The 27273-nt window shown below is 55.8% G+C and overlaps 2 protein-coding genes across 5 annotated transcripts; both read left to right on the top strand.

Moving 5' to 3' along the window:
* Window positions 1-457: 457 nt before the first annotated feature.
* Window positions 458-26035, top strand: GATAD2A (GATA zinc finger domain containing 2A). Of its 4 annotated transcripts, none has more exons than XM_038163678.1 (12): window positions 458-549; window positions 9526-9576; window positions 13724-13989; window positions 14993-15122; window positions 16000-16128; window positions 16601-16693; window positions 18193-18312; window positions 19155-19322; window positions 19938-20217; window positions 20622-20911; window positions 21464-21638; window positions 22675-26035. In XM_038163678.1, the coding sequence occupies exons 3-12, from the start codon at window positions 13733-13735 to the stop codon at window positions 22803-22805; spliced, it is 1773 nt and encodes a 590-aa protein (XP_038019606.1). In that variant the 5' UTR covers window positions 458-549; window positions 9526-9576; window positions 13724-13732; the 3' UTR covers window positions 22806-26035. The 4 variants fall into 4 exon arrangements, with proteins under 4 accessions (XP_038019606.1, XP_038019609.1, XP_038019608.1 ...); XM_038163680.1 differs by lacking the exon at window positions 458-549 and adding an exon at window positions 558-687; XM_038163679.1 differs by lacking the exon at window positions 458-549 and adding an exon at window positions 6365-6578.
* Window positions 6367-11424, top strand: LOC119712355 (collagen alpha-1(I) chain-like). Its single transcript, XM_038163459.1, has 4 exons — window positions 6367-6539; window positions 6586-7664; window positions 9526-9576; window positions 11381-11424. Exons 1-4 carry the CDS (start codon window positions 6367-6369, stop codon window positions 11422-11424), a joined length of 1347 nt encoding a protein of 448 aa, XP_038019387.1.
* Window positions 26036-27273: the final 1238 nt, after the last annotated feature.

Below are 27273 nucleotides of genomic sequence, written 5' to 3'. Positions count from 1 at the left end.
CCACGCCTCTGTCCGCCCTCACAGCAGGGGCGAGGAGCGCACCACGGGGTCGCGCCGCTGATTGGTCGATGTGCGCGTCAATCAAAAACAAACCGCGCCTTTTCATTTCTCCTTACTACGAGGGGCGGAGCTACTGCTGACTCTTCGCGCCAATTGGCTGCAGGGCAGGCAACCCACCTTTCTATTTGCCGACGCGCCTGCCAATCATTAGTTTAAAGATTAAAAAAACCCACCCGACGCAGCGCCCCAGGCCTGGGCAGGGGGCGTGGCCGGGCGCGAGGGTGTCCCAAATCTGCCTGGCAACGGGGGGGGTCCCGGGGGGGGAGGGGGGCACGGGGGGGGGGGAGGGCACGGAGGGGGAGGGGGAGAGGGGCGGGAGGAGGGGGGGGAGATGGAGGGGGGGCGGGGCCCCCTGCGCGCGCAGCCCCCCCGCCCCCCCCGCCTGTCAGTGGCCACCTGAGGGAGCCGCCTCCCCTCCCCCCACGGCCCCAGTCCGGGCCGGGCCCCGCTGAGGAGGAGGAGGAGGCGGCTCTGAGGGGGCTCCGGACAGTGAGTGACACCCGCGCCTCGGCAGCGCCCGGGGGGACGGGGCCGCGGGGACACCCCCGCACACACACCCCCTTCCCCCCAGGGCGGCCCGGGGCAGTGCGGGGCGGGGGAGCGCCGCGGACTGAGAGAGCCGGGGCGGTTCGTGAGGGGCACGGCCGCGAGGGGAGAAGGGAGCGGCCGCAGGGCGCCCGCGGCCGGGGGGACCCGCGAGGGACGCGGGGAGCGGGGCGGAGGGCGAGCGCCGGAGCGCCAGGGGGGCTCGGGGGAGGATGAAAGTGCGGCCGGGCGTGTGTGTGTGAGGGGCGGAGGGGGGCCGGGGGGGTGGCGATAATAAAAAGGAAAAAGCTTAAAAAAAAAAAAAAAAAGCAGAAAAGAAAAGGTTGGGAAGTCCGAGGGGAGGGTGGGCACGGGTGAGGGGGTGCCAGGGAGGAGCGGGAGTGCATCCTGGGAGTTGCCCGATAGGCACAGCCACCAGAGCATGTCAGCAAAGGCGGATTATTGGTGCCAGAGCCTTGGGAGGGCGGGGGAGGGGAGTGGGGGAGGGGACGGGCCACCACCGGGGCCACCGGGGCCACCGGGCCACGGCTCGGGGCTGCGGGGCCGCGCCGGGAGCCCCGGGGGAGCCCCCCCAGCCCCGGGCGGCCGCGGGTGTCCCCGGTGGGAGACGGGCCCGGAGCCGCACTCCGGAAACACGGAGAAAGTTTGGGCACGGGGCGGGGAAACGCGGGCAGAGGAGCGGGGAGAGAGCGGGGAGAGAGCGAGGATGTGCGGGGAGAGGAGCGGGGATGTGCGGGGAGGGATGAGGGGTTTGGGGGAAAAGTGAGGGATGCAGGGAATGCTGAGGGGTTTGGGGAAAAAGTGAGGGATGCAGGGAATGCTGAGGGGTTTGGGGAAAAAGTGAGGGATGCAGGGAATGCTGAGGGGTTTGGAGAAAAAGGGGTCCAGGAAATACTGAGGGGTTTGGGGGAAACTGAGTGGTGCAGGAAAAGCGAAGGGGTTTGGAGAAAGATGAGGGGTTTGAGGAGAACTGAGGGTTGCAGGAAAAGTTGAGGGGTTGAAGGGAAAAGCTGGGCTGCAGGAAAAGCTGAGGGGTTGGGGAGACTGAAGGGCTGAAGGGAAAGCTGAGGATCTGCTGGAGAATCCCAGGGGCTTCTGGAAAACTTGAGGGTCTGGGGCAAAACCTGAGGGTTTGGCCTAAAGTTGGAGGGTTTGTCCTAAAATCTGAGGGGCTGAAGAGAACACTGGGATGCACTGGAAAACCTCAGGGGTGGCAGGGAAACTTGGGGCTCTGCTGGAAAATCCGGGGGTCTCTTGGAAAACTTGAGGGATTTTCTACTGGAAAATCCGGGGGTTTGTCCCAAAATCTGAGGGTACTTGAGGGTCTGTTGGGAAAGTTGGGGCTCTGCTGAAAACCCCGAGGGCAAAACGTGAGGGGCCATCCCCGAATCCAGGGATTTGTGCCAAAACTCGAGGCTCTGCAGGAAATCCTGAGGGTTTGCCCCAAATCCTGGAATTCTGCTGGAAAACCCCGGGCTCTGAGCAATCCTGAGCATTTGTGGGATAATCCAAGGATCTGCTGGAAAGCTTGGCAGTGTGTTCCCCAAAACTCCGAGGGTCTGCCCTAAAAGCCAGGGATCCCCTGGAAAACTCTGGGATTCACTGGAAAACCCGAGGGGCTGGGGGGGACCGCAGGGATTGTCCCAAACTGCCCAAATCCAGGGCTTTTCCCCAAAACCTGCGGGCCTGGGGATCTGCTGGGAAACCTGAGAGCCTCCTGGGAGATCTGGGGTCTGCGGTGGATCCCAGGGATCTGGGTGAAATCCGTGGTTCTGTCCCAAATCCCGGGGTTTGCAGTGGATCCCAAGGGTCCATCCCAAATCCTGGGATTCTCTGGTGATTCCTGGGAATTCACCCCAAATCCCAGGGATCTGTGTGAAATCCCAGGGCTCCATCCCAATCCCAGGGCTCCATCCCAAATCCCGGCTCCATCCCAATCCCAGGGCCACCATCAGGACCAGAAAATTCCTTTTAATTCCCCCCATTCTCCCTCAGCCCTGCCCCCCTTTTTTTTTTAGGATTTTGGGAGTTGGAAAAAATCCAATTAATTCTGGATTTCCCCCTTTTTTTCCCTTCTCTTTTCACTCTTTTCCCTGGTTTTGGGGGAAAATCCAATTTCAGGATTTTTTGAGGGAGGCTGTTGGGAAAATTGAAGGATTTGGGAGGGATTCATTCCCAAATTTTGATCAAGGAGTGAACTCCCAATGGGAAAATAGGGAAAAACCCCTTTTGTTTTAAATTAAATTTAAGGAAAAGTTACTTTGTTTCAACTCAAATTCCTTAAAAAGTTGGGAATTGGGATTTGCTGAGTCCAAAGCAGCAGGAACTGCCAAGGAAAAGTGTGGAATATTTCAGCTTGGGAGAGGAAGATGGGGTTTTGGGAAGGAAAATCCCTGATTTTAGCAGGCAATCAGCTTTTAGAATTTGGATTTGTCTTTTTTCCCTCCCAAAAAAGCTGGAAAATGAACTTTTTTAGGAGTTCAAGCACAAATCCCAGCTCCAGACCAGCCCTGCTGGAGCTGCGTTTTCCAGGGAATAAAATGCAGCTGCAATTCCCATTTTATGCTCCAAAAAATCCCAAAAATCCTTGGAAAATTCCCGTTTCCTGCTGCCAGGAATTCCAGAGGGGATTGCAGCACCCGGCTTGTCCAGGCTGGGGCTGGAGCTGGGGAAATTTGGGATTAAATCCCCCAAATTCAGCCACTTTTCCTTGGGAATCTGCTTGGGATGAGCTTTCTCGGGAATTCCTGATCCCGGTTTCCACGGGGATGGGACAGAAGGGTTAAACCTCGGGATGGGGCCCCAAAGCCAAGGATTTGGGAGGGCTTGGGATGGGATTTGGGAGTTCCTGACCCTCGTGTCCCTTCCCATCCCAGGATCTCCAGCTGGAATTTGGGGAGTGCAGGAAAACAGGCACAGAGGGGATTTGTGGGGATTTATTCCTGGAATTCTGGATTTATTCCTGGAATTCTGGGGTGGTTTGGATGGAAGGAGCTGAGGGATCAGCTGATCCCACCCCACGCCTTTCCTGATCCCAGACTGGGACATTCCAGGGATCCAGAGGCAGCCACAGCTTCCCTGGGAATTCCAGCCCATCCCAGCCAAGAATTCCTTCCCAAATCCCAACCCACATTCCACTTTTCCAGTTCAAATCATTCCCTGTGCCCTGGCATTCCCAAATCCCAGATCATTCCCCGTCCCTCCATCCCCCATCCCAAATCCTCTCCAGCTCCTTTGGCCTCCTCGCCCCTCCGGAAGCAGCTCCCAGTTTTCCTTGGATCCTTCCCTGCTCGGGCATTCCCGGCTCCAGGGGCAGCCAGGCTGCTGTGGGAATGCCAGCCCGTCCCGTTCCAGGCGGGAATCCCTCCCCAGTCCCATCCCTCCCTGCGGGAAGAGCCAGGAAATCCCAAAACCTTCCCTGGGAACCTCTGGAACGGGGCAGAAACTGGAGAAGGAATCCCAAAGGAGCCTGAGAAACTTTGGGATCTCTCCCATCCCGGGACGTTCCCGCTTCCAGTGGGATGGGATTTTATCCAGGGGAGCTGTTTGGGGTGACATCCATGGGATTTTCCCAGTTTTGGGGTGATATCCATTGGGATTTTCCTAGTTTGGGATGGAATCCCTGGATTTTTTTCCCAGTTTGGGGCGATGTCCGTCGGATTCTCCCGTTTTGGGATGGCATCCATGGGGTTTTCCCAGTTTTGGTTGATATCCATGGAGTTTGTCCAGTTTGGAGTGGTATCCCTTGGATTTTTCCAGTTTTAGGATGATATCCACTGGATTTTCCTGCTTTGGGGTGTAATCCATGGAATTTGTCCATATTTGGGATGATGTCCATGGAATATTCCAAGTTTTGGGATGGAATACCTGGAATTTTCCCAGTTTGAGGTGCTATCCGTTGGATTCTTTCCAGCTTTGGGGTGGCATCCACGGAGGTTTCCCAAAATTTGGGTGCCAGCCCTGGAATTTTCCAGGTCTGGAATTGGATTTGTCCAAGTTTTTGGTGCCATCCGTTGGATTTTCCAGCCTCGGGATGACATCCATGGAATCTTCCCGCTTTCGGGGTGGCATCCATAGGATTTCCCAGCGTTTGGGGTGATTTTCTCTGGGATCATCCCCACGTTCCCCCCGTAGGAATATTTGGGATTCCCAATCCTGGATTGCACTTTCCCAAATCCTTCCAAACTCCGGGAATTTGGGGTTTTAGGGATTTCTTTTTGGATTGGGGTAACAGGAGGGAAAAATGGGAATAATAATTAGTAATTAATAATTAATAATCAATAATCCCACAGCTCCAAATTCCTTCTGCTGCTAATTTGGTGGGAAATAATTGAAATTCGGGATTTTGGATTTGGTTCCAAACTTCCCTGGAAAAGTCTTTGCCCAAAATCCTGGGGATGCCGGGCGCTGATCTGGGGGGGATTCCGGGATGTGGGGAGCTGGGGCTGCTCAGGGATTCCGGGATGGGAGGAATTCTCGGGAGGGTTTCGGGGCCGGGCTCCCGGGGCTGCAGAGCTTTTGTGGGATCGGGAATTCCGCGATGGGAGCCGGGCCCTGCCCCCGTCCCGCTGCCGCCCAGAGCCACCGCTCCATCGGCCACCGCCGCTGTCCCCTCGCTGTCCCCTCTCTGTGTCCCTGCTGTCCCCTGTCTCTCTGTCTGTCCCCTGTCTCTGTCCCCTGTCTCTCTGTCTCTCTGTCCCCTGTCTGTCTGTCCCCTGTCCCCTGTCTGTCTCTCTGTCTGTCTGTCTCTCTCTCTGTCCCGTCTCTGTCCCCTGTCTCTGTCTGTCTCTCTGTCCCCTGTCTCTCTGTCCCCTGTCTCTCTGTCTGTCCCCTCTCTCTGTCCCTGCTGTCCCCTGTCTCTCTGTCCCCTGTCTGTCTGTCTCTCTGTCCCCTGTCTCTCTGTCTGTCCCCTGTCTCTCTGTCCCCTGTCTCTCTGTCCCCTGTCTGTCTCTCTGTCCCCTGTCTCTCTGTCCCCTGTCTCTCTGTCTGTCCCCTGTCTCTGTCCCCTGTCTGTCTGTCTGTCTCTCTGTCCCGTCTCTCTGTCTGTCCCCTGTCTGTCTGTCCCCTGTCTCTGTCCCCTGTCTGTCTGTCTGTCTCTCTGTCCCCTGTCTCTCTGTCTGTCCCCTGTCTGTCTCTCTGTCTGTCCCCTGTCTGTCTCTCTGTCCCCTGTCTCTCTGTCCCCTGTCTCTCTGTCTGTCCCCTCTCTCTGTCCCTGCTGTCCCCTGTCTGTCTCTCTGTCTGTCCCCTGTCTCTCTGTCTGTCCCCTGTCTCTCTGTCTGTCCCCTGTCTGTCTCTCTGTCTGTCCCCTGTCTCTCTGTCCCCTGTCTCTGTCCCCTGTCTCTCTGTCTGTCCCCTGTCTGTCTGTCCCCTCTCTCTCCACGTGGCCTCTCCCAGCGCGGCGCTGCCCGCGCGCCCCCCGCCCGCCTCTCCAGCCAATCAGCGCCCCCCTCTCATCATCCGCGCGCCCCCCGCGGCCAATGGCGGCCCGCGACACAACCGCGGCTCCCCCGCGCCGCGCCCGGAAGCGGCGGCGGCCGCAGCGCGCGCGGGGCCCGGCCCGGAGCCGCCCCGGTGTCCCCGGTGTCCCCGGTGTCCCCGGTGTGCCCCGGTGTGCCCGGTGTGCCCCGGTGCTGCCCCACGCTGTGCCCCGGTGTGCCCCACGCTGTCCCCGCTCTTCCCCCGCTGCCCCCGCGCTGTCTCACCGCTGTCCCCACGCTGTCCCCTCCGCCGGCCCCGCCGCTCGGCCGCCCCGCCCCGCGCATGCTCCGCCGGTGCCGCCGCGACTCCATGTGTGAGGAGCGCATTATCGGCACCGGGAGAGCGGCGGCCGCGGGAGCCGCCGGCAGAGCCCCGCAGCCGCGGGAGAGCGGCGGGGCCGGCGCGGGGAGCGCGGCGCGGAGCCGGGAGCGCGGGGCGGGCTCGCCGCGGATGCGGCGCGGAGCTACCGGAGCGGCGCCCTGCGAGTTCTCCCGGTAAAAGTTCTGCCGGCGTTTATTGGCTCCGGTACCGGAGCGACGGCACCGCCGGGAATTTGGGAGAACGGAGGCCGGGATGCGGGAGAGCTGCCGGGGAAGTTCCGGCGTTTCCCGGCCGTGCGGGCAGCCCGGAAAGTGCAAAGTCCCGCTGGCCGCGGCTCCGGCCCCGGCCGCCCGCGAGCCCCGAGCCCGCGGCACCGGGGCCGCTCCGGGATCCCGGGGCTCGGCCCCCCGGGAACCCCAACTCCGCCGCCCGCCCGGCGCCCCGGGGCGCCGCCGGCTTTTGTTTGGGAAAGTTGCTGCGGGCTTTCCGCCGGGCTGCTTCCTCTTCCTCCTCTTCCTCCTCCTTCTCCTCCTCCTCCTCCTCTTCCTCCTCCGCCGCCGCCCCGAGCGCTCCGTGCCCGCTGCCCCCCGCGCTCCGCACCGGGGACACGGGGGGACACGGGGGGACACCAGGGGACACGGGGACCCCCCGAAACCCCCCCGGTCACTCCGTGGTCACCCCCCCGCTCACCCCCCGCTCACCCCCCGCTCACCCCCGGTCACCGCGACCCTCCCCGGTGTCCCCGGGGGTCAGTCCCCGCTGTGCGAAGCCGCGATCCCCCCCGCTGTCCCCGTGGCCGGTGCCCCCCGGTGCCCCCCGGTGCCGGAGCCCCGCGGTGGCCGCGGCCGGGCCGTGCGGCCGGGCCGGGCCGGGGCCGTGTCACAATAAGAGTCCCCGGCCGCCCTTCCTGCGCCCCGGGCACCGGAACGGCACCGGCGCGGCACCGGCTTTGGGACCGGCATCAGCCCCGGGATGCGCTGCCCGGGATCGGGATCGGCGCTGGCATCCGCACCGGGATGGGGACCGGGATGGGATCAGCACCGGCACCGGGATTGGCACCGGGATGGGGACTGGCACCGGGGATGGCACCGGGATGGGAATCAGCACCAGGAACGGGATTGGCACCGGGATGGGAATCAGCACCGGGAACGGGATTGGCACCGGGATGGGAACCGGGACCGGGATTGGCACCGGGACCGGGATTGGCACCGGGATGCGCTGCCCCGGGGGGATCTCGGGCATCCCGGGGGTCCGGGGGGGTGCGGGACGATCCCGGCCCCGCACGGCACCGGTGGGCAGAGGGAAACTGGGAATTGCAGTCGGGAACAGCTCCCGGGATGGGCTGGGATCCTGCCGGGATGGGATCCTGCCTGATGGGATCCTGCCGGGCTGGGATGGGATCCTGCCGGGATGTGGGATTGGGATTCACATCCCGGCTTTTCCTGAGCATCTCCTCACTTTTCCCGGGACTGGCCCGCTCAGGGAAACGGGCGGAGAATTCCAGCTGGGAATGCCTCCCTCGGGATTGGAGCTGGGATTCACATCCCGGTTTTTCCCGAGCATTTCCTGGCTGCTTTTCCAGGATTTTCCCAGCCCGACGCTCGGTTTTCCTTGGGCTTGTCCGGGATTTTGCTGCCTTGCTCGGGCTGGAATTCCCGAGCTGTCCCAGATCCCGGGAATGCTCCAGTCCCGGCTCTGGGACCGGAGCTGGGAGAGGCACAGGAAGTGACAGCGAGAGAGGACTCTGGGAATGCGGGATGGCAGCGCCTGGAGCTGGCCGGGGGAGCGGGACAGGGCCGGGAAAGAGACTGGGATCAGCAGGAAAGGGCTGGGATCAGCCTGGCATCTTGGGAAAGAGACTGGGATCCACCTGGGAGCAGCAGGAAAGGGCTGGGATCGGCCTGGGAGCAGCCTAGGATCAGCGGGAATGCTGTGGATTTAGGGAAAGGGGCAGGAAGCTGACAGGGATTTTGGGAAAAGGGCTGGAACTGGCCTGGGATCAGCAGGAAAGGGGCTGGAATGTGCCTGGGAATTTGGGAAAGGGGCTGGGATTGGTGGGGAAGCCGTGGATTTTGGGAGGGGAGCAGGGATCTGCTGTGGATTTTGGGAAGGAGGTTGGAAACGGCCTTGGATCAGTGGGAAAGGGGCTGGAATTTTGGAATAGTGGAAAGTTGGGAATGCTGGAAGTTGGGGTGTTCTGGGAATGTTTCAAATCCCAAAATTCCAAAGCCAGACATGAATCCTGAAAGGGAATAAATCCCTCTTCTTCCATGGATTCATGGAATTCTGGGATGGTTTGGGGTGGGAAGGAGCTCAGGGATCGGGCAGGGACATTCCCAGGTTTTTCCAGGCTGCCCTTGGACCCTCCTAGGAATTCCCGGGAATTCCCTGCTGCTCCCTCTCCAGTTTTTCCCACAGATCCCAAACCACTCCTGATCCAACTGGGAGCTCCTTCCTGAGAATCCCAAGCCTTAACACAGCTGGAATTCCAGAATTCCAGGAATTCCCAGTGAAATCCAAGGAATTCCAGCTCTCCTGGATCCTCGGAGCTTCCCAAACTCCAGGAGAAGTGGCCGGGGCAGCTCCGAATTCCAAAGGATTTCCTGGGCTTTTCCCAGATCCTCTTAACCACGAACAGCTCTGGGTGAGCTCCGCTAATTCCCCCTGGAATTCCCAGGATCACGGGGCCGGAGCAGCCGGAAAAACCCGGGAACAGCCGAAGGCCCCGGGAGCTGCTCCCGGCCCAGAAAAACTGGGAATGGGGGGAAATCTGGGAATTCCATGGATGGGAACCAGGAGTGGAGGAAAGTCTGGGAATTCCATGGATTTCAGTGCCTGGAAAATTTGCGGGATGAATGAGAATTCCCAAATCCCAGTTCCCAGGATTGTGTTGCGCTTTGGGATTCCCAAATTCCAGGGCTGTGCCCTGCTGATATTCCCAGTTTTCGTGGTGGAGCCGCCATTCTGGGATTCCCAAATCCTGGCTCTGTGCCAGTATTCCAAATCCCAGCATTCCAAACCCCAGCTCTCTTCCAGCATTCCAAACCCCAGCTGCTTCCCTCAGGAAGGTGGGAATTCCCGGAATTCCCGGAATTCTCACCCCTCTCTCTGTTCCCACAGGATCCTTGGCTCCGGCTCATCCCAGCGGGACCCCATGTCCTTCCCTGACAGGTAGGAGCCGGCAGTTCCTGGGAATTCCTGGGAATTTGATGGGCTGGGGAATCTCTGCCGTGCCACGGGCCTGGAATTTTCTCCTGGAACAGCCGGGGAGGAGCTCCAAGAGGAGCTTTCCCAAAAATCCCGGGAATTCCTGAGGGGTTTGAGGGATTTGAGCTGATTCCCGAGGAAATCTCCCGGATTTTCCAAGGGATTGGGGAATTCCAGAGCATCCAGAGCTCCTGGAATTCCTGCCGGGATTGTCCTGCAGGACTGGGCAGTGCCTGGAGCGGGGACGGGACTCGGGATTTGGGATTTGGGATTTGGGATTTGGGATTTGGGAAGGGTTTGGAGCCAGGAGTGCTCGGGAGGAGCCGAGGCTGAGCTCTCACCTGGGCCGGGCTCACCTGGGCAGGTGTTCCCCGCGGTGGGTCCTCACCTGCGTCAGTGCTCCCCGGCCCGAGCGGGTCCCACCTGGCCTGGCCTCACCTGTCCTGGTCCCACCTGTCCTGGTCTCACCTGTGCAGGTCCCACCTGTCCTGGTCTCACCTGTCCCGGTCCCACCTGTCCCGGTCTCACCTGTCCCGGTCCCACCCGAGCGGGTCCCACCTGTCCTGTCCCGGTCTCACCTGTGCAGGTTCTCCCCCCGTCGCTGTTTACCTGGGGCGTTCTCACCTGCTCAGGTCCCACCTGCTGGGGTCTCCCCTGTCCCCTGTCCCGCTCCGGCCTCACCTGTCCAGGTTTCCCTCTCTCCTGTCCCCGCAGGAATTCCGGGATTTCTCCCGGGGTGGCTCCGCCCCAATCCTGCCCTGGCCCAGGGATCCCGGGAATCCTGCGGGCCTGGGATTGTCCCAGGACAGGAATGGGATTGTCCCGGGATAGGAATGGGATTGTCCCAGGACAGGAATGGGATTGTCCCGGGATAGGAATGGGATTGTCCCGGGATCCTTTGGCTCCGGAATTCCGGGAAATTCTTTTTTGAAAAGTTTGGGAATTTTGGTGGATCAATAAGAAAATTCCGTGGATCTCCGATTCTCCTGCTGCTTTTCCCTTTTCTGCGGGATCCCGCTGGGGAGGGAATTCCCGGCGGGAATCTCTGCAATCCCAACTCCAAGGAATTCCCAGCCTGGAATTTCCCCTTTCCCTTCTGGAAAATGGGAACATTTAAGGATGGAAATTCCTTCCTTAATGAGGAATTAATTGGGAAAGATCCGATTGCAACTCCTCATTAATATTCAAATGAATTCGGGAATATTTAAATTAACTCATGAATATGTGAACAACCTCATGAATATTTAAAGTAATATGGGAATATTTTAGTCGCTTCCCAGCAAATAAATCTTGGAATTTTTCCTCTTAAAGGAGGAATTCGGAATGGAAAATCAACAACGGAGAAAGAATTGATTAATGATTAATTAATGAATAATTAATGCTTAATTAATAACGGGAGGATTCGCTTGGAAAATCCCAGGAAAAGTTGGGAATTCTGCTCCTGGATTTCCTCTCTGCATTCCCAAAAAATCCCAGCCCAGGAATCTCAGTCCTTGTGTCCTGAGTATTCCAGCTGGGAAGAATTTGGGAATAGTTTCCGTGGGAAAAGAGGAATTTTCCAGGAATTTTCCTGGCTTTGATCCGATGAAACCAGAGAATTCTCAGAATTCCCATAAAATCGGCAAATTCCTCCCTGAATTCCAGCTCTCCCCAGGGAAAATTCCCCCGAAATTCCAGGAATTCCCCCTGAATTTTTCCAGGCAGCCTCTGTTCCCCATTTTCCTGCTCCAGTGGAATTTTGGGATTCTCCTTTCCCGCTTTTCCTTAGCCTTTGGAGCTCCAAACTTCCGGGAGCAGGAATCTGAAGGATGATTTTGCCCAAATTCCTGTGGGAATTCCACAAAATTTCTGGAAAATTTCCCTTCCTTTGGATAAAAATTCCATCCGGGAGGCTCCAGAATTCCCGGGCTGGAATTCCTGGAGCTGCCCCAGGGGTTTGATCCCAAAGTTTTCCCAGAGCTGGAGAAACCTCGGGATAATTCCCGAGGGATTTGGGATAAACTCCGGGAATTCCCAGTCCTGGATAATCCGGGAATGAACGGGGCGGGGGGAGGGGGGGGGGGGGGCGGGAAAACCGGGAGAAATCCCGCTGGGAATCCCGGGAATTGCAGGGAATTCCCAGCCCGGGAATGACTCCCGGGAATTTCAGGGAAAATCGGGAGAAATCCCATGGGAATCCCGGGAATTGCGGGGGATTCCCAGCCCGGGTGACTCCCGGGGTTTTCCGGGAGCCGCGGGAGGGATCCCGGCGGGGCCGGGGGCGGGAGGTCCCGCGGGGAGCGGAGGCAGCCCCGGCATTCCCGGCGGGAATTCCCGATCCCCGGCCGGCATTCCAAGGGTTAAGCGCTGCCATTTTGTTCCCGGAGATTTCTCGGGAATGGCGCGGAAATGGCAGCGCTTAACCCTTGGAATGCCGGCTCGGGAATTCCAGCGGGACCGGGGGTTCCCCTCCCCCTCTCCTTTCCCGGGAATCCCCATCCCAAAATCCCGGGAAAACCGGGAGCGGGGCTTCTCCAGAGCCCTGATCCCGCTCTTCCACCTGTTGGGATCCCGAAGTTTGGAGTGGAAAATGTGGGATTGGCTCTGAATTCCCAAAGAAGAGTTGGGGAATTTCCCCTGGCGGTGCCACATCCAAGGATTGGAGTCCTTCAGCCGGGAATTCCCATGGATTTTCCTGGGAAATCTCGGAAAAATATTCCTAGAAAAAGGAATTCCCAGGAATTTCGGGATGATCCAAGGCTGGGGTATCCAGGAATTCCTCCTGGGAATCCTCGGGAGTAGGAAATGCATGGAAAACATTTGGAAATGTTGGAATCCCACTTTTCCACCTCTGGGAATTTTCTGTTGTTGGAATTTTGACTCCCAAAATTCCAGGAGCTGGGTGGGAAAAACTCAGGGAGGAATTCCAGGATGTGGGAAAAGATGGAATTTTCAGCCCAAGTTTCTCCTTTTCCTTTGGAATTTTATTGGAATTTTCATTAGGATTTTATTTGGATTTCCCTCCAAATCCAACCCAGTTCCCATTCCCGGGAGATCATCAAATCCTCCTTTTCCAAGGTTTTCCTGGGATTTTGGAGGAATTTTTTCCCTCTTTTGTCCCTTTTCCTGCTGGGGCACTGGGATGGGCTGGAATTCTCCTGGGAGGGGTTTCCAGCAGGGAGAGCCTTGGGAATTCCCTTTTCCTGCCCTTTTCCTTCACTTTTCCAGGGATTTCCCATCCCTTTCCCAGCCCCATTTCCAGGGATTTTCCTGCCCCTTTTCCAGGGTTTTCCCCTCCTTTTCCCAGCCCTTCCTGGGTTGGAAATGCAGGAATTCCATCCCGAAATCCCGGGATTTTTAACCCCTTCGTGTCTCCCTTTTCCCGGCATTTCCCAGCCCCTTTCCCAGGATTTTTCCCTCCCTGTTGTCTCCCGGTTCCCGGGATATTTTCTCGGGAATTTTTACTTTTCCCGGGACTTTCAGCTCCCGGTTCTCTCGCTTTTCCTGGGATATTTTCCCCCCTTTTCCCAGGATTTCCCCCCCTTTTTCCCATTCTTTCCCAGGATTTTTTAACCCTTTGATGTCTCCCTTTCCATGACCTTTTCCCAGGATTTTTCTCTCATATTCCAGGACTTTTCCATCCCCTGTTGCCTCTCCTTTCCCAGGATTTTTAACCCCTAGATGTCTCCCTTCTCCTGGCATTTCCCCCAGCATTCCCAGTGTTTTTAACGCTTTCCCAGGATTCTTTCCCCCTTTCCCTTCTGTTAACTCTTTGTTCCCGGCCTTTTTCCTGGGACTTTTAACCCCTTGATATCTTCCTTTTCCTGGGATTTTTTCACCCCTTTCCCATTATATTTTCCCCTCCTTTCCCCATGATTTTCCCCGCCATTCCCAATGGTTTTAACCCTTTCCCGAGATTTCCCCCCTGGTATTCCCACTGTTTTTAACCTTTTCCCGGGATTTTTTCCCCTTTCCCGGGGTATTTTCCCCCCACCATTCCTGGGATTTTTTCCCGGGATTTTTTCCCCTTTCCCGGGGTATTTCCCCCCCACCATTCCCGGGATTTTTTCCCGGGATTTTTCCCCCTTTCCCGGGGCATTCCCCGCCGTTTTTAACCCTTTCCTGCCCCCAGGCCCTCACCATGAGTGAGGACTCATGCCGCACCCGGAGCCAGAAGCGCGCGCTGGAGCGGGACTCGGAGCCGGACAGTAAAAAACTCAGGATGGACAAAGGAATTCCGGGATCCGAGCTCAGCTCCGAGGGGGACATGAAGATCAAAGCGGATCCCGGAGCCGGGAAAATCCCGGGAGTGCTGAAAAGCGGGGAGGTCAAAGCCACCATCAAAGTGGAGCTGCCGGCAGCTGGGGATGAGCCCGTGGACATGAGCACATCCAAAGGGTGAGCTTCCTTGGAATTCCAGGAATTCCTGGGCTTGGGGAAGGGCTTGGGTCCCTTCTCATCCCGGTTTTTATTGGGATGTGGCTTGGGTGGGGTTGGAGCTCAGTTTTCGGGAGGCTCTGGTGCCACGTTCCCGGTTTTTCCTTTGGAATGGTGGAAAAGTTGGGAAGAGAATCCCAGGAATGCTTTGGAAGCTCATCCCATTCCAGGGGCAGTTCCTGCTGATCCAAACCCCATCCCAGCCCCATTTCCTTGGAGCTGCTGATGGAATTCCTGGGATTCCAGCAGGAAAAGGAGTCTGGGAGTTGGGAATTTCTCATTCCCAGCCTTTATCCCAACCCAGTCAATCCCAGTTTTCCAGCTCCAGGGAAAAGCCTGGAATGCTCCACCTGTGCCAGTTCCAGAGGGAAATGCCTGGATTCGGGGATTCCCTGGATTTGGGGTTTCCCTGGATTTGGGGTTTCCTGGGCTCGCTGTGCCCTCTAGAGGGCATTCCCGACCCTTTGGAATTTTCCCATTCCTGAAATTCCCACCCTGGGCCTTTTTCCCAGCCCTGGAGTTCCCTGAGGGCTGGAAAAGGGCTGGAACAGCCTTGGAAAAGGGGCTGGGAAAAGACTGGAGAAACCCTGGAGGAGGAATGGAAAAGGGGCTGGAGAAGAGCTGGAAAAGGGCTGGAAAATGGGTTGGAAAAGCACTGGAAAAGGGTTGGGAAAGGGCTGGGATAGGCTTGGGAAGGCTGCTCCTGGAGTGACCCTGTTCCTGGGGTTTGCTCCCCGTTTTCCTGGGGTTTGCTCCCCCCGCACTGCCACTTTTCCCGGGGTTTGTCCCGTTTTCCTGGGAATCCTGCCCCGTTCCCGGGGTTTGTCCCGTTTTCCTGGGAATCCTGCCCCGTTCCCGGGGTTTGTCCCGTTTTCCTGGGCATCCTGCCCCGTTCCCGGGGTTTGTCCCGTTTTCCTGGGCATCCTGACCCGTTCCCGGTTTCTCCGGTTCCCGTGGCTCCCAGGGAGTGCCGGCGGGAGCGGCGCGTGCCCTCCCCGGACGTGATCGTGCTGTCGGACAACGAGCCCTCGAGCCCGCGCGTCAACGGGCTGGCGCGCCTCGCCCTGCCCGAGCCCGGCGCCGAGGCCCTGCTGGTGAGCGCGGGGCTGGGACTGGGATTAACTGGGACCGGGACTGACTGGGACTGGCTTAACTGGGACTGGGACTGGCTTAACTGGGACTGGGACTGGGTGAACTGGGACTGGGACTGACTGGGACTGGGACTGACTGGGACTGGGTGAACTGGGACTGGGACTGACTGGGACTGGGACTGACTGGGACTGGGTGAACTGGGACTGGTGAACAGGGACTGACTGGGACTGGCTTAACTGGGACTGGGACCGGGTGAACTGGGACTGACTGGGACTGGGACTGGCTTAACTGGGACTGGGACTGACTGGGACTGGTGAACAGGGACTGGGACTGGCTGGGACCGGGACCGGGACTAACTGGGACTGACTGGGACTGGGTGAACTGGGATTAACTGGGATTGGGTCAGGATGAACCAGGATTGGGTCGGGGTTAACTGGGGTTAGGTCACGGTTAACTGGGATTGGGTCAGGGTTAACTGGGATCCACTGGGAATAACCCAGGATTGCCCTGGATCCCAATCCCGGAGCCTGGCGCCGAGGCTCTCCTGGTCAGTCCGGCTGGAAAAGCCAGGATTGGGTCGGGATTAACTGGGATGGGGTCAGAAGAACCCAGGATCAGCCACATTTTCCCTCCCAGCCCCATCCATTGCCATTAATTCACGAGGAGCCAATTCCAGCTGGGAATTCTCCTCATTTAACCCTTCCCATGAGTTTTTTCATGGAAAAATCCCAAATTTTCCCCTTGGATCTCCCAGTCCCCAGTCCCAGCTGGGAATTCTCACCGTGCCTGTGCCTGCCCTTCCCCTGGGGTTCTCCCCATTTTCTTGGGATTTCCCTGGGATTTCCCTGGGATTTCCCTGGGATTTTCCTGGGATTCCAGCGGAGCCCGGAGCAGCGGGAGCGCCTGATCAAGCAGCTGCAGGAGGAGCTGAGGCTGGAGGAGGCCAAGCTGGTGCTGCTCAAGAAGCTCCGGCAGAGCCAGAGCCAGAAGGAGACGCCGGCGCCCAAGGTAGGAAAATCCCGCTTTTCCAGGAATTCCCAGCCCTTTTCCCAGGGGAAATCCTGCTTTTCCAGGAATTCCTAGCCCTTTTCCCAGGGGAAATCCTGCTTTTCCAGGAATTCCTAGCCCTTTTCCCAGGGATTTTCCTGTCAGTTCCCAAGGATTTTCCCTCCAATTCCCCCAATTTTCCTGTGAATTCCCAAGCTTTTTCCCTCCAATTCCCAAGGATTTTCCTGCCATTTCCTGAGGATTTTCCTGCCAATTCCCAAACCCCTTCCCCTGGACCGGACCAGGAGGAGCAGGTGCCAATTCCTGAGGATTTTCCCGCCAATCCCGAGGATTTTTCCCGCCAATCCCAAGGATTTTCCCTCCAGACGTTCCCACCAGCTGCTCCCGGGCTCTCGGTGTGCGCTCCCCGCTCTCTGCATTCCCGCTTTTCCAGCTTTTCCCGCTGCTCTCTTTCCGCTTTTTCCTTTTCCAGCTTTCCTCGGGCCCCTCTGGAGGCGCTGCGGCCACGCCCCCGCCCTTGGTGCGGGGCCCTCAGGCTGTTCCCGCTGGGAAAACTTCCCTCCAGGTCAGTGGGAGCCGGGAAGAGCCCGGGAAAAGCCGGGGAATCCCGGGAAAAGCTGCCAGGATCGCCCAGCTCCCACGGGTCACAGGGATAACGGCCGGGAAAATGGGATGGGGCTTGCAGCTGGGATTGCTGAGCCAGGGGAACCCAGAATTCCCTCTGGAATTGCTGAGGGAATCCCAGGATTTTCTAGGTGGGAATTGCTGGATTTTCTTTGGAACAGCTCAGAGAATCTCAGGAGTTTTCCTGTCAGGGAATCCCAGGATTCAGGGTTGGAAAAATCCCATTCCAGGCTGAATCAAATCCTGGGAATCCTCAGGGAAGGAAATTCCCAGAGTCCAGGGGCGGCTGTCACTCACCCCTGGAATCCTGTGGGATTGGAACATTCCTGCTTTTTTCTTTTCCTGGGATAACAGGACCCAAATTCCCAAACTGCTCCAGCACGAGGGATTTTCCTTGGAAAAGGGTTTGGAAAAGCCCTGGAATTCCAGGAGAGGGAGGGATTTGCTCTCCTTCAGGAGCCATTCCCAAATCCAGAGGTGTGGGAATCTTTACCTTTGGAATCACTTCCAGAGGAACTGGAAAACCTTCAGGGGATCTCAGAGTTAATCCCAAAAATCCGCTTTATCCCAAGAATTCCTCTGGAATTTTGGGTGAATTAACCTGGCTTGGGTTTTGCTGGAGTGTCCAGGAATTCCAGAGGGAGGAGCAGAGGGATTCCCTGGGAATGGGATGGAATTCCCAACATCCCAAATCCTGGACAAGGGGGAGATCCCTGGTTCCAGGGGCTGGGAAACGCCAGGGTTGGGATGCAGAGGAAAGTTGGGAGTTTTGGGAATATCCCAGCCCAGCACCAGGATGGAATTTGAGGATTGGAATCCCGGGAATCCTCAGGCAGCAGCTTTTCCAAACTCCTCTCATTCCTTTTCCTTCTCCATGATTTTTCCAGAACTTTTTCTTCCCTTTTCCTTTCCTTTTCCTGCTTTTCCTTTCCCTCTTCCAGGATTTTTCCCCAGATCTTTTCCTTTCTGTGATTCCTTTTCCTCTTCCATGATTTCTCTTGGAGCTTTTCCTTTCTCCTGATTCCTCTTCCAGGATTTTTCCCAATGTTTTTCTTCCCTCCTCCCTTTTTTTTTCCCTGCTTTTCCTTTCCCTCCACAGATCCAAACACTTCCATTCCCACAATTCCCAACACTTCCACTCCCCATTCCCCCAATTCCCAACGTTTCCCCCCCATTTTTCCCCCATTTCCAGCTTTCCCAACCCTTTTTCCCCCATTTTACCCATTTCCCCCCATTTTTACCCCATTTCTTATCCTCGTTTCCCGCCCCGATGCCATTCCGACTCCTTTTCCCATTTTTCCAGCCCTCCTCCCGCCGCATTCCGGGCACCGGGATCCCGCCATTCCCACCTTTCCCATCCCTTTTTCCCCCATTTTCCCCCCATTTTATCCCCGCTGTGCCATTCCCAGGCTGGGGCTGACTGCTTTCCCGTTTTTCCAGCCCTCCTCCAGCCGCGTTCCGGGCACCGGGATCCCGCCGCCGCTGCTCCGGGGGGGCCAAGCGGCCGCCTCCAAGCAGAGCCCCCAGATCGTGATGCCGCCCCTGGTGCGAGGGGCCCAGGTGAGCTTCTCCCATTCCCCTTCCCATTCCATAGAGAAATTCCGGATTTCCCCCCTCTGGCTGGTTGGAACATCCCGGGGTGTGTGTTCCCATAGCAGCGGGATTTTTGGGGTTCCTTCGGGGTGTTCTGGTTTCTGGGGGGTTTTGGGGGAGGGGGTGGGAGGCAATTCCTGCTTTTCCATGGTTTTCCCTCGATTTATCCTTTCTATCCCACCAGTTGTAGCCTTTCAACGGGAAATCCCCTTTTTCCCTCATTTTCTGGGGTTGGGGAAGAGCGGGAGGAGGGAATGGAGCCCAGTCCCTGCTCTTTTCCCTGTTTTTCCTTCTTCTTCTCCTTTATCCCAGGAAAAATTGGGATTTCTTCTGGGGGAGGAGGGAGAGGTTTGGGAATTCCCTGTTCCTCCTGCTCTTGTTGAGGAGGGAAAAATAATTCCAAGGAATTCAAATGGAACAAGAAAGTGAAAACTCCAGGAGTTGGGCTTGGAAATTTGGGAATTAGGGGCTGGAATGTGGAGGCCTCTGGGATCTGTGTCCCATGGTTTTGGAGGGAAAGGGAAAAACATCCCAGTTGTTATTCCATGGTTTCCTTGCCTTTGTGCCTTTTGATTCCCACTTTTCCACATTTTCCCAACCTCCTCTTCCATGGGCTCCCAACCCCCTTTTCCATGGATTCCCAAGCCCTTTTCCATGTTTTTCCAGCAAATCCACTCAGAAACTTGGGAATTTGGGGCTGGAGGGAAAGGGAAGAACATCCTGGTTGTTATTCCACGGTTTCTTTTTCTTCGTGCCTTGCTTATTCCCACTTTTCCGTGTTTTCCCAACCCCTTTTCCGTGTTTCCCAGCAAATCCACACCATCCGGCAGCACTCGAGCACGGGCCCGCCCCCGCTGCTGCTGGCGCCGCGCGCCTCGGTGCCCTCGGTGCAGATCCAGGGCCAGCGCATCATCCAGCAGGGCCTGATCCGCGTGGCCAACGTGCCCAACGCCAGCCTGCTGGTCAACATCCCCCAGGTGAGCGTCCGGGAATTCCCACTGGGAATGGGGCGGGAATGGTGGGAATGAGCAACGCCAGCCTGCTGGTCAACATCCCCCAGGTGAGCGTCTGGGAATTCCCACTGGGAATGGGGCAGGAATGGTGGGAATGAGCAACGCCAGCCTGCTGGTCAACATCCCCCAGGCTGGCACTGCCCCGGCAGGTGACACTGGGGACTCCCTTGATTCCCAGTGATCCCATGGATCCCATTCCCTGATTCCCAGTGATCCCATGGATCCCGTTCCCCGATTCCCAGTGATCCCAGTGATCCCATTCCCGTCTCTCCGCAGGCGTCCCCCACGTCCCTGAAGGGCTCGGCGGTGCCCTTGGGCCAGGCTGGGACTGCCCTGGCAAGTGGCACGGAGCTGGGTGGCACCGGGGGACTCCCCGATTCCCAATGACCCCAGTGATCCCATGGATCCCATTCCCTGATTCCCTGTGATCCCGTTCCCTGATTCCCAGTGATCCCGTGGATCCCGTTCCCTGATTCCCAGTGATCCCATGGATCCCATTCCCTTGATTCCCAGTGATCCCATGGATCCCGTTCCCCGATTCCCAGTGATCCCGGTGATCCCGTTCCCGTCTCTCCGCAGGCGTCCCCCACGTCGCTGAAGGGCGCGGCGGTGCCGGCGGGCCAGGCCGGCGCGGCCCCGGCGGGCGGCGCGGCGCTGGGCGGCGCGGGCGAGGCGCCGGGCAGCCGGCAGGCCGCGGCCAAGCTGGCGCTGCGCAAGCAGCTGGAGAAGACCCTGCTGGAGATCCCCCCGCCCAAACCGCCCGCGCCCGAGATGAACTTCCTGCCCAGCGCCGCCAACAACGAGTTCATCTACCTGGTGGGGCTGGAGGAGGTGGTGCAGAACCTGCTCGAGAGCCAAGGTGAGCCCGGCAGGGGCAGAGCCCGGCTTAAACCTGGCTGGGATCAGTTAAACCCGGCTGGGACCAGTTAAACCCTGCTGGGATCACTTAAACCTGACAGGGACCAGTTAAACCTTGCTGGGATCACTTAAACCCAGCTGGGATCAGTTAAACCCGGCTGGGATCACTTAAACCTCCAGAAATGCAGGGTTCAAACATGACAGGAATCATTTAAACCACCCAGAAATCATTTAAACCTCGCTGAAACCACACTGGGGCTGACCCGCCGTGTTTGTCCCCCAGGGAAGGTGGCAGTGGTCACTCCCAGGTGTTTGTCCCCCTGGGAAGGTGGCAGTGGTCACTCCCAGGTGTTTGTCCCTCAGGGAAGGTGGCCCTGGGGCTGACCCGCCTTGTTTGTCCCCCAGGGAAGGTGGCGGTGGCCGTGTCCTGCCGGGAGCCCTACCTGTGTGCCCAGTGCCACACGGACTTCACGTGCCGCTGGCGGGAGGAGAAGAACGGCACCATCATGTGCGAGACCTGCATGGCCTCCAACCAGAAGAAGGCCCTGAAGGCCGAGCACACGAACCGGCTCAAGGCCGCCTTCGTCAAGGCCCTGCAGCAGGAGCAGGAGATCGAGCAGAGGATCCTGCAGCAAACGGCCCCGCCCGGGCAGCCCAAGGCCGAGCCCGTGGGGCAGCACCACGCGCTCAAGCAGGTGAGGGAGCGCCCCAAATCCGCCTGCTCCGGAGGGAAGAGCGTCCCGGGGGCTGGGGGGTGGCCCGCGGGGTTTGGCCCCCGGGTTGGGTTTAGGGTGGGGGGCTGTGGGTGTTGTCACAGGCTCTAAAGATCATCCAGGCCCAAAGATCTTCCAATCCCAAAAAACATCCAGGCCCAAAGATCTTCCAATCCCAAAAAACATCCAGTCCCAAAGAACATCCAGGCCCAGAGAACATCCAGGCCCAAAAATCATCCAATCCCAAAGATCATCCTGGCCCAGAGAGCGTCCAATCCCAAAGATCATCCAGGCCCAAAAATCATCCAGGCCCAGAGAACATCCAGGCTCAAAGAGCATTCAATCCCAACAATCTTCCAGTCCCAAAAAACATCCAGTCCCAAAGAACATCCAGTTTCAAAAATCATCCAGTCCAGAGAGCATCCAGTCCCAAAGATCTTCCAATCCCTAAAATCATCAAATCCCAAAGACCCCCCAGTCCCAAAGATCGTCCAGTTCAGCAACATCCCAGGTTTCGTTTCCGCTCCCTGGCAGAGCTCCGGCCAGCTGTCCCGCGGTGCTTCCCGAGGGGTGCTGCACAGCTTCAGCTCCTCGCCCAAGCTGCAGAGCTCCTCGGCCAGCGCCGCGCTGGGCAGCCGGCCCGGCAAGCACGCCGAGCGATCCGGCAGCAAGGGCGGCGCCGCCTGGAAGAAAAACCCCATCGGCACAGGTACGGCGTCCCGGGCAGCCCGGCGTTCCTTGGGATCGCCACCCAGAATTCCCAGTTCTGGGTGGGAATTTTCCTGGGGTGATGCTGAGGGTTGGAGGTGAAAGTTGGTGACATCACTGCCCAAAATTCCAGATTTTGGGTGGGAATTTTCATGGAACAATGCCAAAGGTTTAAAGTGAAAGTTGGTGACATCACTGCCCAAAATTCCCAGTTTTGGGTGGGATTTCCGTAGGGCGACCCTGAGGTTTGAAAGTGAAAGTTGGTGTTGGAGTGGTTTCCCCTCAAGGAATGGTGACTAAAATTAATAGAAACCCAGGTTTATCCATTTGGAGTTAAAATTTTATATTTCAGTGTATTTAATAATAAAAATAATTTGTGTTTATGTTCAAAATTTATATCTTATACATAGGTTTTTCTATGTTTTATATTATAGGTATTATATTTAATGTGGAAGAATAAAATTATTGGAAAAACTTAGTGTATAAATAAGTAGAATTTATTAATATTATTATTTATATCTATATTAATATATTATATTATTATTTCTATAATTACATAGTGTTTATATAATTCTTTTAAAAATACTAGATATATTTAATTTAATTTTATATTTAATTAGAATAACTTATATGTTATAATTTCATTATTTATATATTAGAATGTTCATTATTTTCTCTCATTCCCATACTATTCCATAATTCCAGAGGGCTCAAATCCTGATTTTGATCCTAAACCTTTGCGCTTCTCGGGATGAGTTTGGCACCAGATCCTGGTGGGACAATCCATATTTGAATCCTGCTTTTCCATGGGTTTTTCATTATTTGCCCTCATTCCCAAGCCGTTCTGTCATAATTCCAGAGGGCTCAAATCCTGATTTCGATCCTAAACCTTTGCGTTTCTCGGGATGAGTTTGGAACCCGAAGGTGCTGGATTGCACGGGGACAATCCCTGTTTAAATCCTGCTTTTCTTGGGTTTTTCCATTCTTTCCCCTCCTTCCCAAGCCCTTCCGTGACCCGGATTCCCTGTTTCCCGCAGGCGGGGCGCTGCCCTTCGTCAGCCCCGCGCTGGCCGTGCACAAGTCGGCCTCGGCCGTGGAGCGGCAGCGCGAGTATCTCCTGGACATGATCCCGCCCCGCTCCATCCCACAGTCGGCCACGTGGAAATAATTCCCGAGGGAGAACTTTTCCAGGCTCTGCCATCCTTTCTTTTCTACCACAATTCCGTGGAATCTGCTTTAATCCCAGCTGGATAACGCCCCGAGGCTTTCTAGGATGCAGCACCACCACTCCTCATCCGTCCCTGCCGGGAGAAGTGACCGCGTCGGGGTGGCCGAAGCCCGGCTCCGTTGGCTCCCAGATTTTTCATGGAAGCTGGCAGGGAAAGGGGGAAGAATTCCTTAATTTTTTTTTTTTTTTGGTTGGCTTTTTCCGTATTTAGTTTTGAAATTTTTTTGGCACCAGCACAAAAACAAACAAACAAAACCGAAAGGACTCAGCGACTCCTCTCTGCCTTCGCCGACGCCGAACTTTTTGCCGGGAACGCTCCGGAATTCCGGAATTTTGGGGCGTGGAGAGAGGAATTCCAGCCCCATCCTGCGTTTAGTGAGCCGAGTTCATGGCTGCTCCTTTTCCCTGCTCCTCTTCCAGCTGGGAAAGCAGGCGGCACATCCCGAGATTCCCAAAATTCCGACGATCCCAAGAAGAAGAGGAAGAGGAAGTGCAGATCCCGGTCAGCTCCCGTTGAGTTTGGTTTGGTTTTCTCCCCTTCGGGATCGGCTGCCGCCCAAACCTGGGCTGGGAGGTGGGAATTGCTGCGGGAAATTCCCACTTTTTTCCTTGGATTCTGGTTGGAATGGACTTCGGAACCGTTGGTAGATTCCAAACCTTGCAGGTACTGAGAGACAAAATCCACCTCGGTTCTTTCTCATCCCGCGAATTTTGGGCCTTCCCGACGTTCCCAGAGACTCCAAAGCGAAACTTCTTGGGAATTTTTTTTTCCTTTGGGAGGGTTGGTTGGGTTGTTTTATTTTTTTCCTTCCTTTTCTGTTGTTGTTTTGAGGGATATTATTCCAAAATTTATAGGAATTCCAGAAGCTGATGCAGGCAGGGAGGGTTGGGAGCTGTTCCCGATTCCCACCGGGAATTCCGGCCGTTCCCAATCCTTCCCTCCATGATTCGAGTTCTTCCAGGCATCCCAAGCGTGCTCCTCTATCCATTTGGGATGGAGTTTTCCATCATTTTTTTGGGAATTCCGGAGGTTCAACCCAAAATCCATCGGGGGCCAGTTTGGTTTCATTTTTGGTTTCTCATCCTCTTTTTCCTTGGGCTTCTTCCCGAATTCCAGACGAATCCAAGGGGCAGAATTCCAGGCCTTATTCCAGTGAGGAGAATTCTTTGGGAAATCTGGGGAATTTTCTTGGGGAAATTATAAATATATATAATTTAGAGATCTATATATATTAAAAAAAAAAAAGTGTGTGTGGGGGGGAAATTCAGGAAAATCCGGATTTATTTTCTTAGGAATTGCTGAAGCCAAGAATTCCTTCGGGATCATCCCCCTCGGATCCGAGGGAAAGAACCCCTCCCTTTTCCCACTTTTCCTGGTGTTTCCATATTGAGGGATTTCGTTCAGGAGAAAAAAAACCAACCCTTGTTTTCCAAACTGGGATTTGTTGGATGAAAACCCCCGGAATTCCCAGCCGGACGCGGATTTTGGGGTGTTTTCCGTAGGGATGTGAAGAGCTCAGATGTGGGAGTTGGGTTGGAATCTTGGAGTTTGGAGTTTTCATTCCAAGCTTGGACTGGGAGGTGCCACCAGAGGGAAGACGTGGAATTCTTTCAATTCCATTGGATTTTATGGAAAAGTTGCCGTTCCTTTCCCACGTGGAATTTTTTGGGGTTGGTTCAGGGGATTTCCTCTCCTGTTTTTTTTCCTCATGGATGCCAACGTTTGGAAAAAGTTCATTTATTCCCAAAAAAAAAAAATCCCGACAAATTTCCTTCGATTAAAATACAATTTTTTTTTTTTTTTTTTTTTTTTTTTTTTTTTTTTTTGGGGTGGGGGGAAATCTGGTTCATTTCTTCCCAGAGTTGGGATGACTCCTGGAAAAAAAACAAACAGGGAATGGAAGAGTCACAGAAGGATTCAATGGGATAAAAACGATGTCAAAGCTTTCTGGATCCCGGCAGAATTCCCTTGGAAATTGGAATTTCAGCCAATCTTGGTTCATTAAAATAATCAGGAATTGAAGGATTTGGAATTAAAAATCCAAATAATTTTCTGTGTCCAGACTTCCAAATATTCCATCCCAATTTTTTTGGATGGATAGTTCAGGATAAATCCCCCAAAAAAGTGTTTGGGGGGGTGGGGGGAGATCTGTTTGGAAGGGGAGGGAAAATCCAGCATGGATCGAGGCTGGAAAACCAAAATCTTCCATGGGATGGGGCTGAAACTCCGAATTCCCGCCTGGAATGCGGCTCCCGGGATCCAGCCTGGTTCTGACGTGGTTTTTCCCGGGATGTCCTTGGAGAGCTGCCGGGAATGGGGAGGATTGGTTTGATTCCATCCGCGTTTCTGCCAAATTCGGGATCGGTCTGGGAAAGGTTCCGTGTTGGAACGCCGGGATGTTTCTCCTCCCCACTTCCACGTGCCGGAGGGGATTTTTTGGGATTGGGCTGGGTCAGGTTCAAAGTTGTTCCAGCTCTTCAATACAGATTTTCCAAACCTCTTCCCGGTCTCCTTTTTCCAGGAAAAAGCCCCACAAAAAAATGGGAAAAAATGGGGAGAAAAATCTCAAAGAAACGGAAAATTCCCATCGTGGAATTCTGCCCTGGAAGGGAAATGTTTGGGAATGGTGGAGGAGGGGGGAATTTGGGAACAAATCCTGGGTTTATTCCTGCTGCTGGATCCCTTTTGGAGTTTGGGATTCTCTGACTGGATCCCCTCTGGGATTCTGGAATCCCCGGGATCTGCTGGATCCATTTTGGGATTCCCAAATTCCTGAGATCTTTGGCATTCCCAAATCCCTGAGGGCTTTTGGATTCCTGGATTCCCTGGGGCCCTCGAGTCTCTTTCAGGATTCCCAAATCCCTGAAATCTCTCGGATCCCCTTTGGCATCCCCAGATCCCAGAGATCTCCTGCATCCACGGGAACACCACCCAACCCTTCCATTCCCACGGATCCCTCGGGATCCTGGATCCCTGGTCCCGCTCTTCCCGAGCTTCGCTGCACGAGCTGCTCCGGGGGGCTCCGGATCCAGGGGCTCCCTAAAGCCATAAAATTCCCGCTCGGAGCCGCCGGGATTCCGGGGTTTGCTGGGACACCGCGGAGAACGAGGAAGCGCCGTTGTAATTTAGATTTTAGCCACTTGTGAAATAAAAAGATCCTGGATTTTCATGGGAGCATTCCCGCGGTGGAACTGGGGAGCCGTGTGTTTTTCTTGGATTTCCCTCCCGACGGTCGGGATTTGGAATTTGGCCGCGGGGAAAAAAGGAAAAAAAAAAAACAAAGGGGTTGGAATTGTTTTTCCTGTCCAAGGCTCTTCCTCCTCAGCGTTCCCAGCCTGGAAAAAAGGTGAATTCCCAAATTGTTTATATCCCAGGGATTCCTGCACCCGCCATTCCTGAGGAAAACGAAGGGAATCCAACATTCCAGCGGGTTCGGGATTGGGGTTCATTCCGTGTCTGGTTTTATCCTCATTTTGGGAATTCTTCCGTTACCTCTGGCTTCTCCCAGCCAGTTATCCCTTTTTTGGGGGGGGAAGAATTGGAATTGAATTCCCAAAGTTGAATCCCGGATGGAAAACTGGGAATTCAGGCTGCAGGAAGGGGTGAAATGGAGGACATTCCGGGAGATTTTGGGGAAAAACCCAAGTTTGGCTCCTTTTCCTCTCTCCTTGGGGAAGGAAGGAGAACAGGGCGGGATTTTTTTTCCCTTGGATTTGTTGGGACTGAAAATATTCCAGAATAAATCCCAAAATTTAATGATTCTCACTAATCCCGCCAGTGGAAGGATCCAGAATCGATAATTAATCAATAATTAATGGGGGGTTGGAATTGGGATGACAATAAACAGAGAAACTCCAGGATCTGCCTCATATTCCCAGGATTTTGGGGGTCGGGATGGATCGCGTGGATCACCAAGACAGAGCTGGATCTCCTTCCTCTCCCGAGGATTATTCCCAAAAAAAAAACTGGGAAGACGGGAGATGGGGAAAAGAAGGCGGCAAAAATCCGGGATTTCTGTGGATTTCCTGTGGAATTTCATGGATGGAGCATCTTCCGAGGCGCATCCCGGCGTTCTAACGGAGCAAATCCATGAATCCAGAGCCTCCTCCATTCCCACCTGGAGCTCCTGCACCCTTGGATTGCTCCTGAACATTCCGGGAAAACGCGCGGAGCCTTGGATCGTTTCCCCTGGAAGGAGAACGGGCCAAGGACATTCCCAGGTGGATTTTTCCCCCGATTCCGGATTAAATCCAAATTCTCGGAGCCGAGGAAGAGCCGTGGCCGCACGGGAATTCTGAATTCCCATGGAATTGTCCCAAATTCCGAGGTCCCGGGGATCGAGGTGGCGTTGCCCTTTTAAGCGCGCGTTGCCCCTTTAAGTGCGGCCCCCTCGCGCGCATTACGTGT

The sequence above is a fragment of the Motacilla alba genome, chromosome 28 (genome assembly GCF_015832195.1).
Source record: "Motacilla alba alba isolate MOTALB_02 chromosome 28, Motacilla_alba_V1.0_pri, whole genome shotgun sequence".
Taxonomy (NCBI): Eukaryota; Metazoa; Chordata; class Aves; order Passeriformes; family Motacillidae; genus Motacilla; species Motacilla alba.
This window is presented reverse-complemented; position numbering and strand designations above follow the sequence as displayed.

Coding starts and splice junctions, on each gene's coding strand:
- LOC119712355 (XM_038163459.1), top strand. CDS start 6,367: ATGCTCCGCCGGTGCCGCCGCGACTCCATGTGTGAGGAGCGCATTATC. Junction 7,665..9,525: donor CATCCCGGGGGTCCGGGGGG/GTGCGGGACGAT, acceptor CTGTTCCCACAG/GATCCTTGGCTCCGGCTCAT. Junction 9,577..11,380: donor CCCATGTCCTTCCCTGACAG/GTAGGAGCCGGC, acceptor GCTTTTCCTTAG/CCTTTGGAGCTCCAAACTTC.
- GATAD2A (XM_038163678.1), top strand. CDS start 13,733: ATGAGTGAGGACTCATGCCGCACCCGGAGCCAGAAGCGCGCGCTGGAG. Junction 18,313..19,154: donor CCCTGGTGCGAGGGGCCCAG/GTGAGCTTCTCC, acceptor CGTGTTTCCCAG/CAAATCCACACCATCCGGCA. Junction 20,218..20,621: donor GAACCTGCTCGAGAGCCAAG/GTGAGCCCGGCA, acceptor TTTGTCCCCCAG/GGAAGGTGGCGGTGGCCGTG.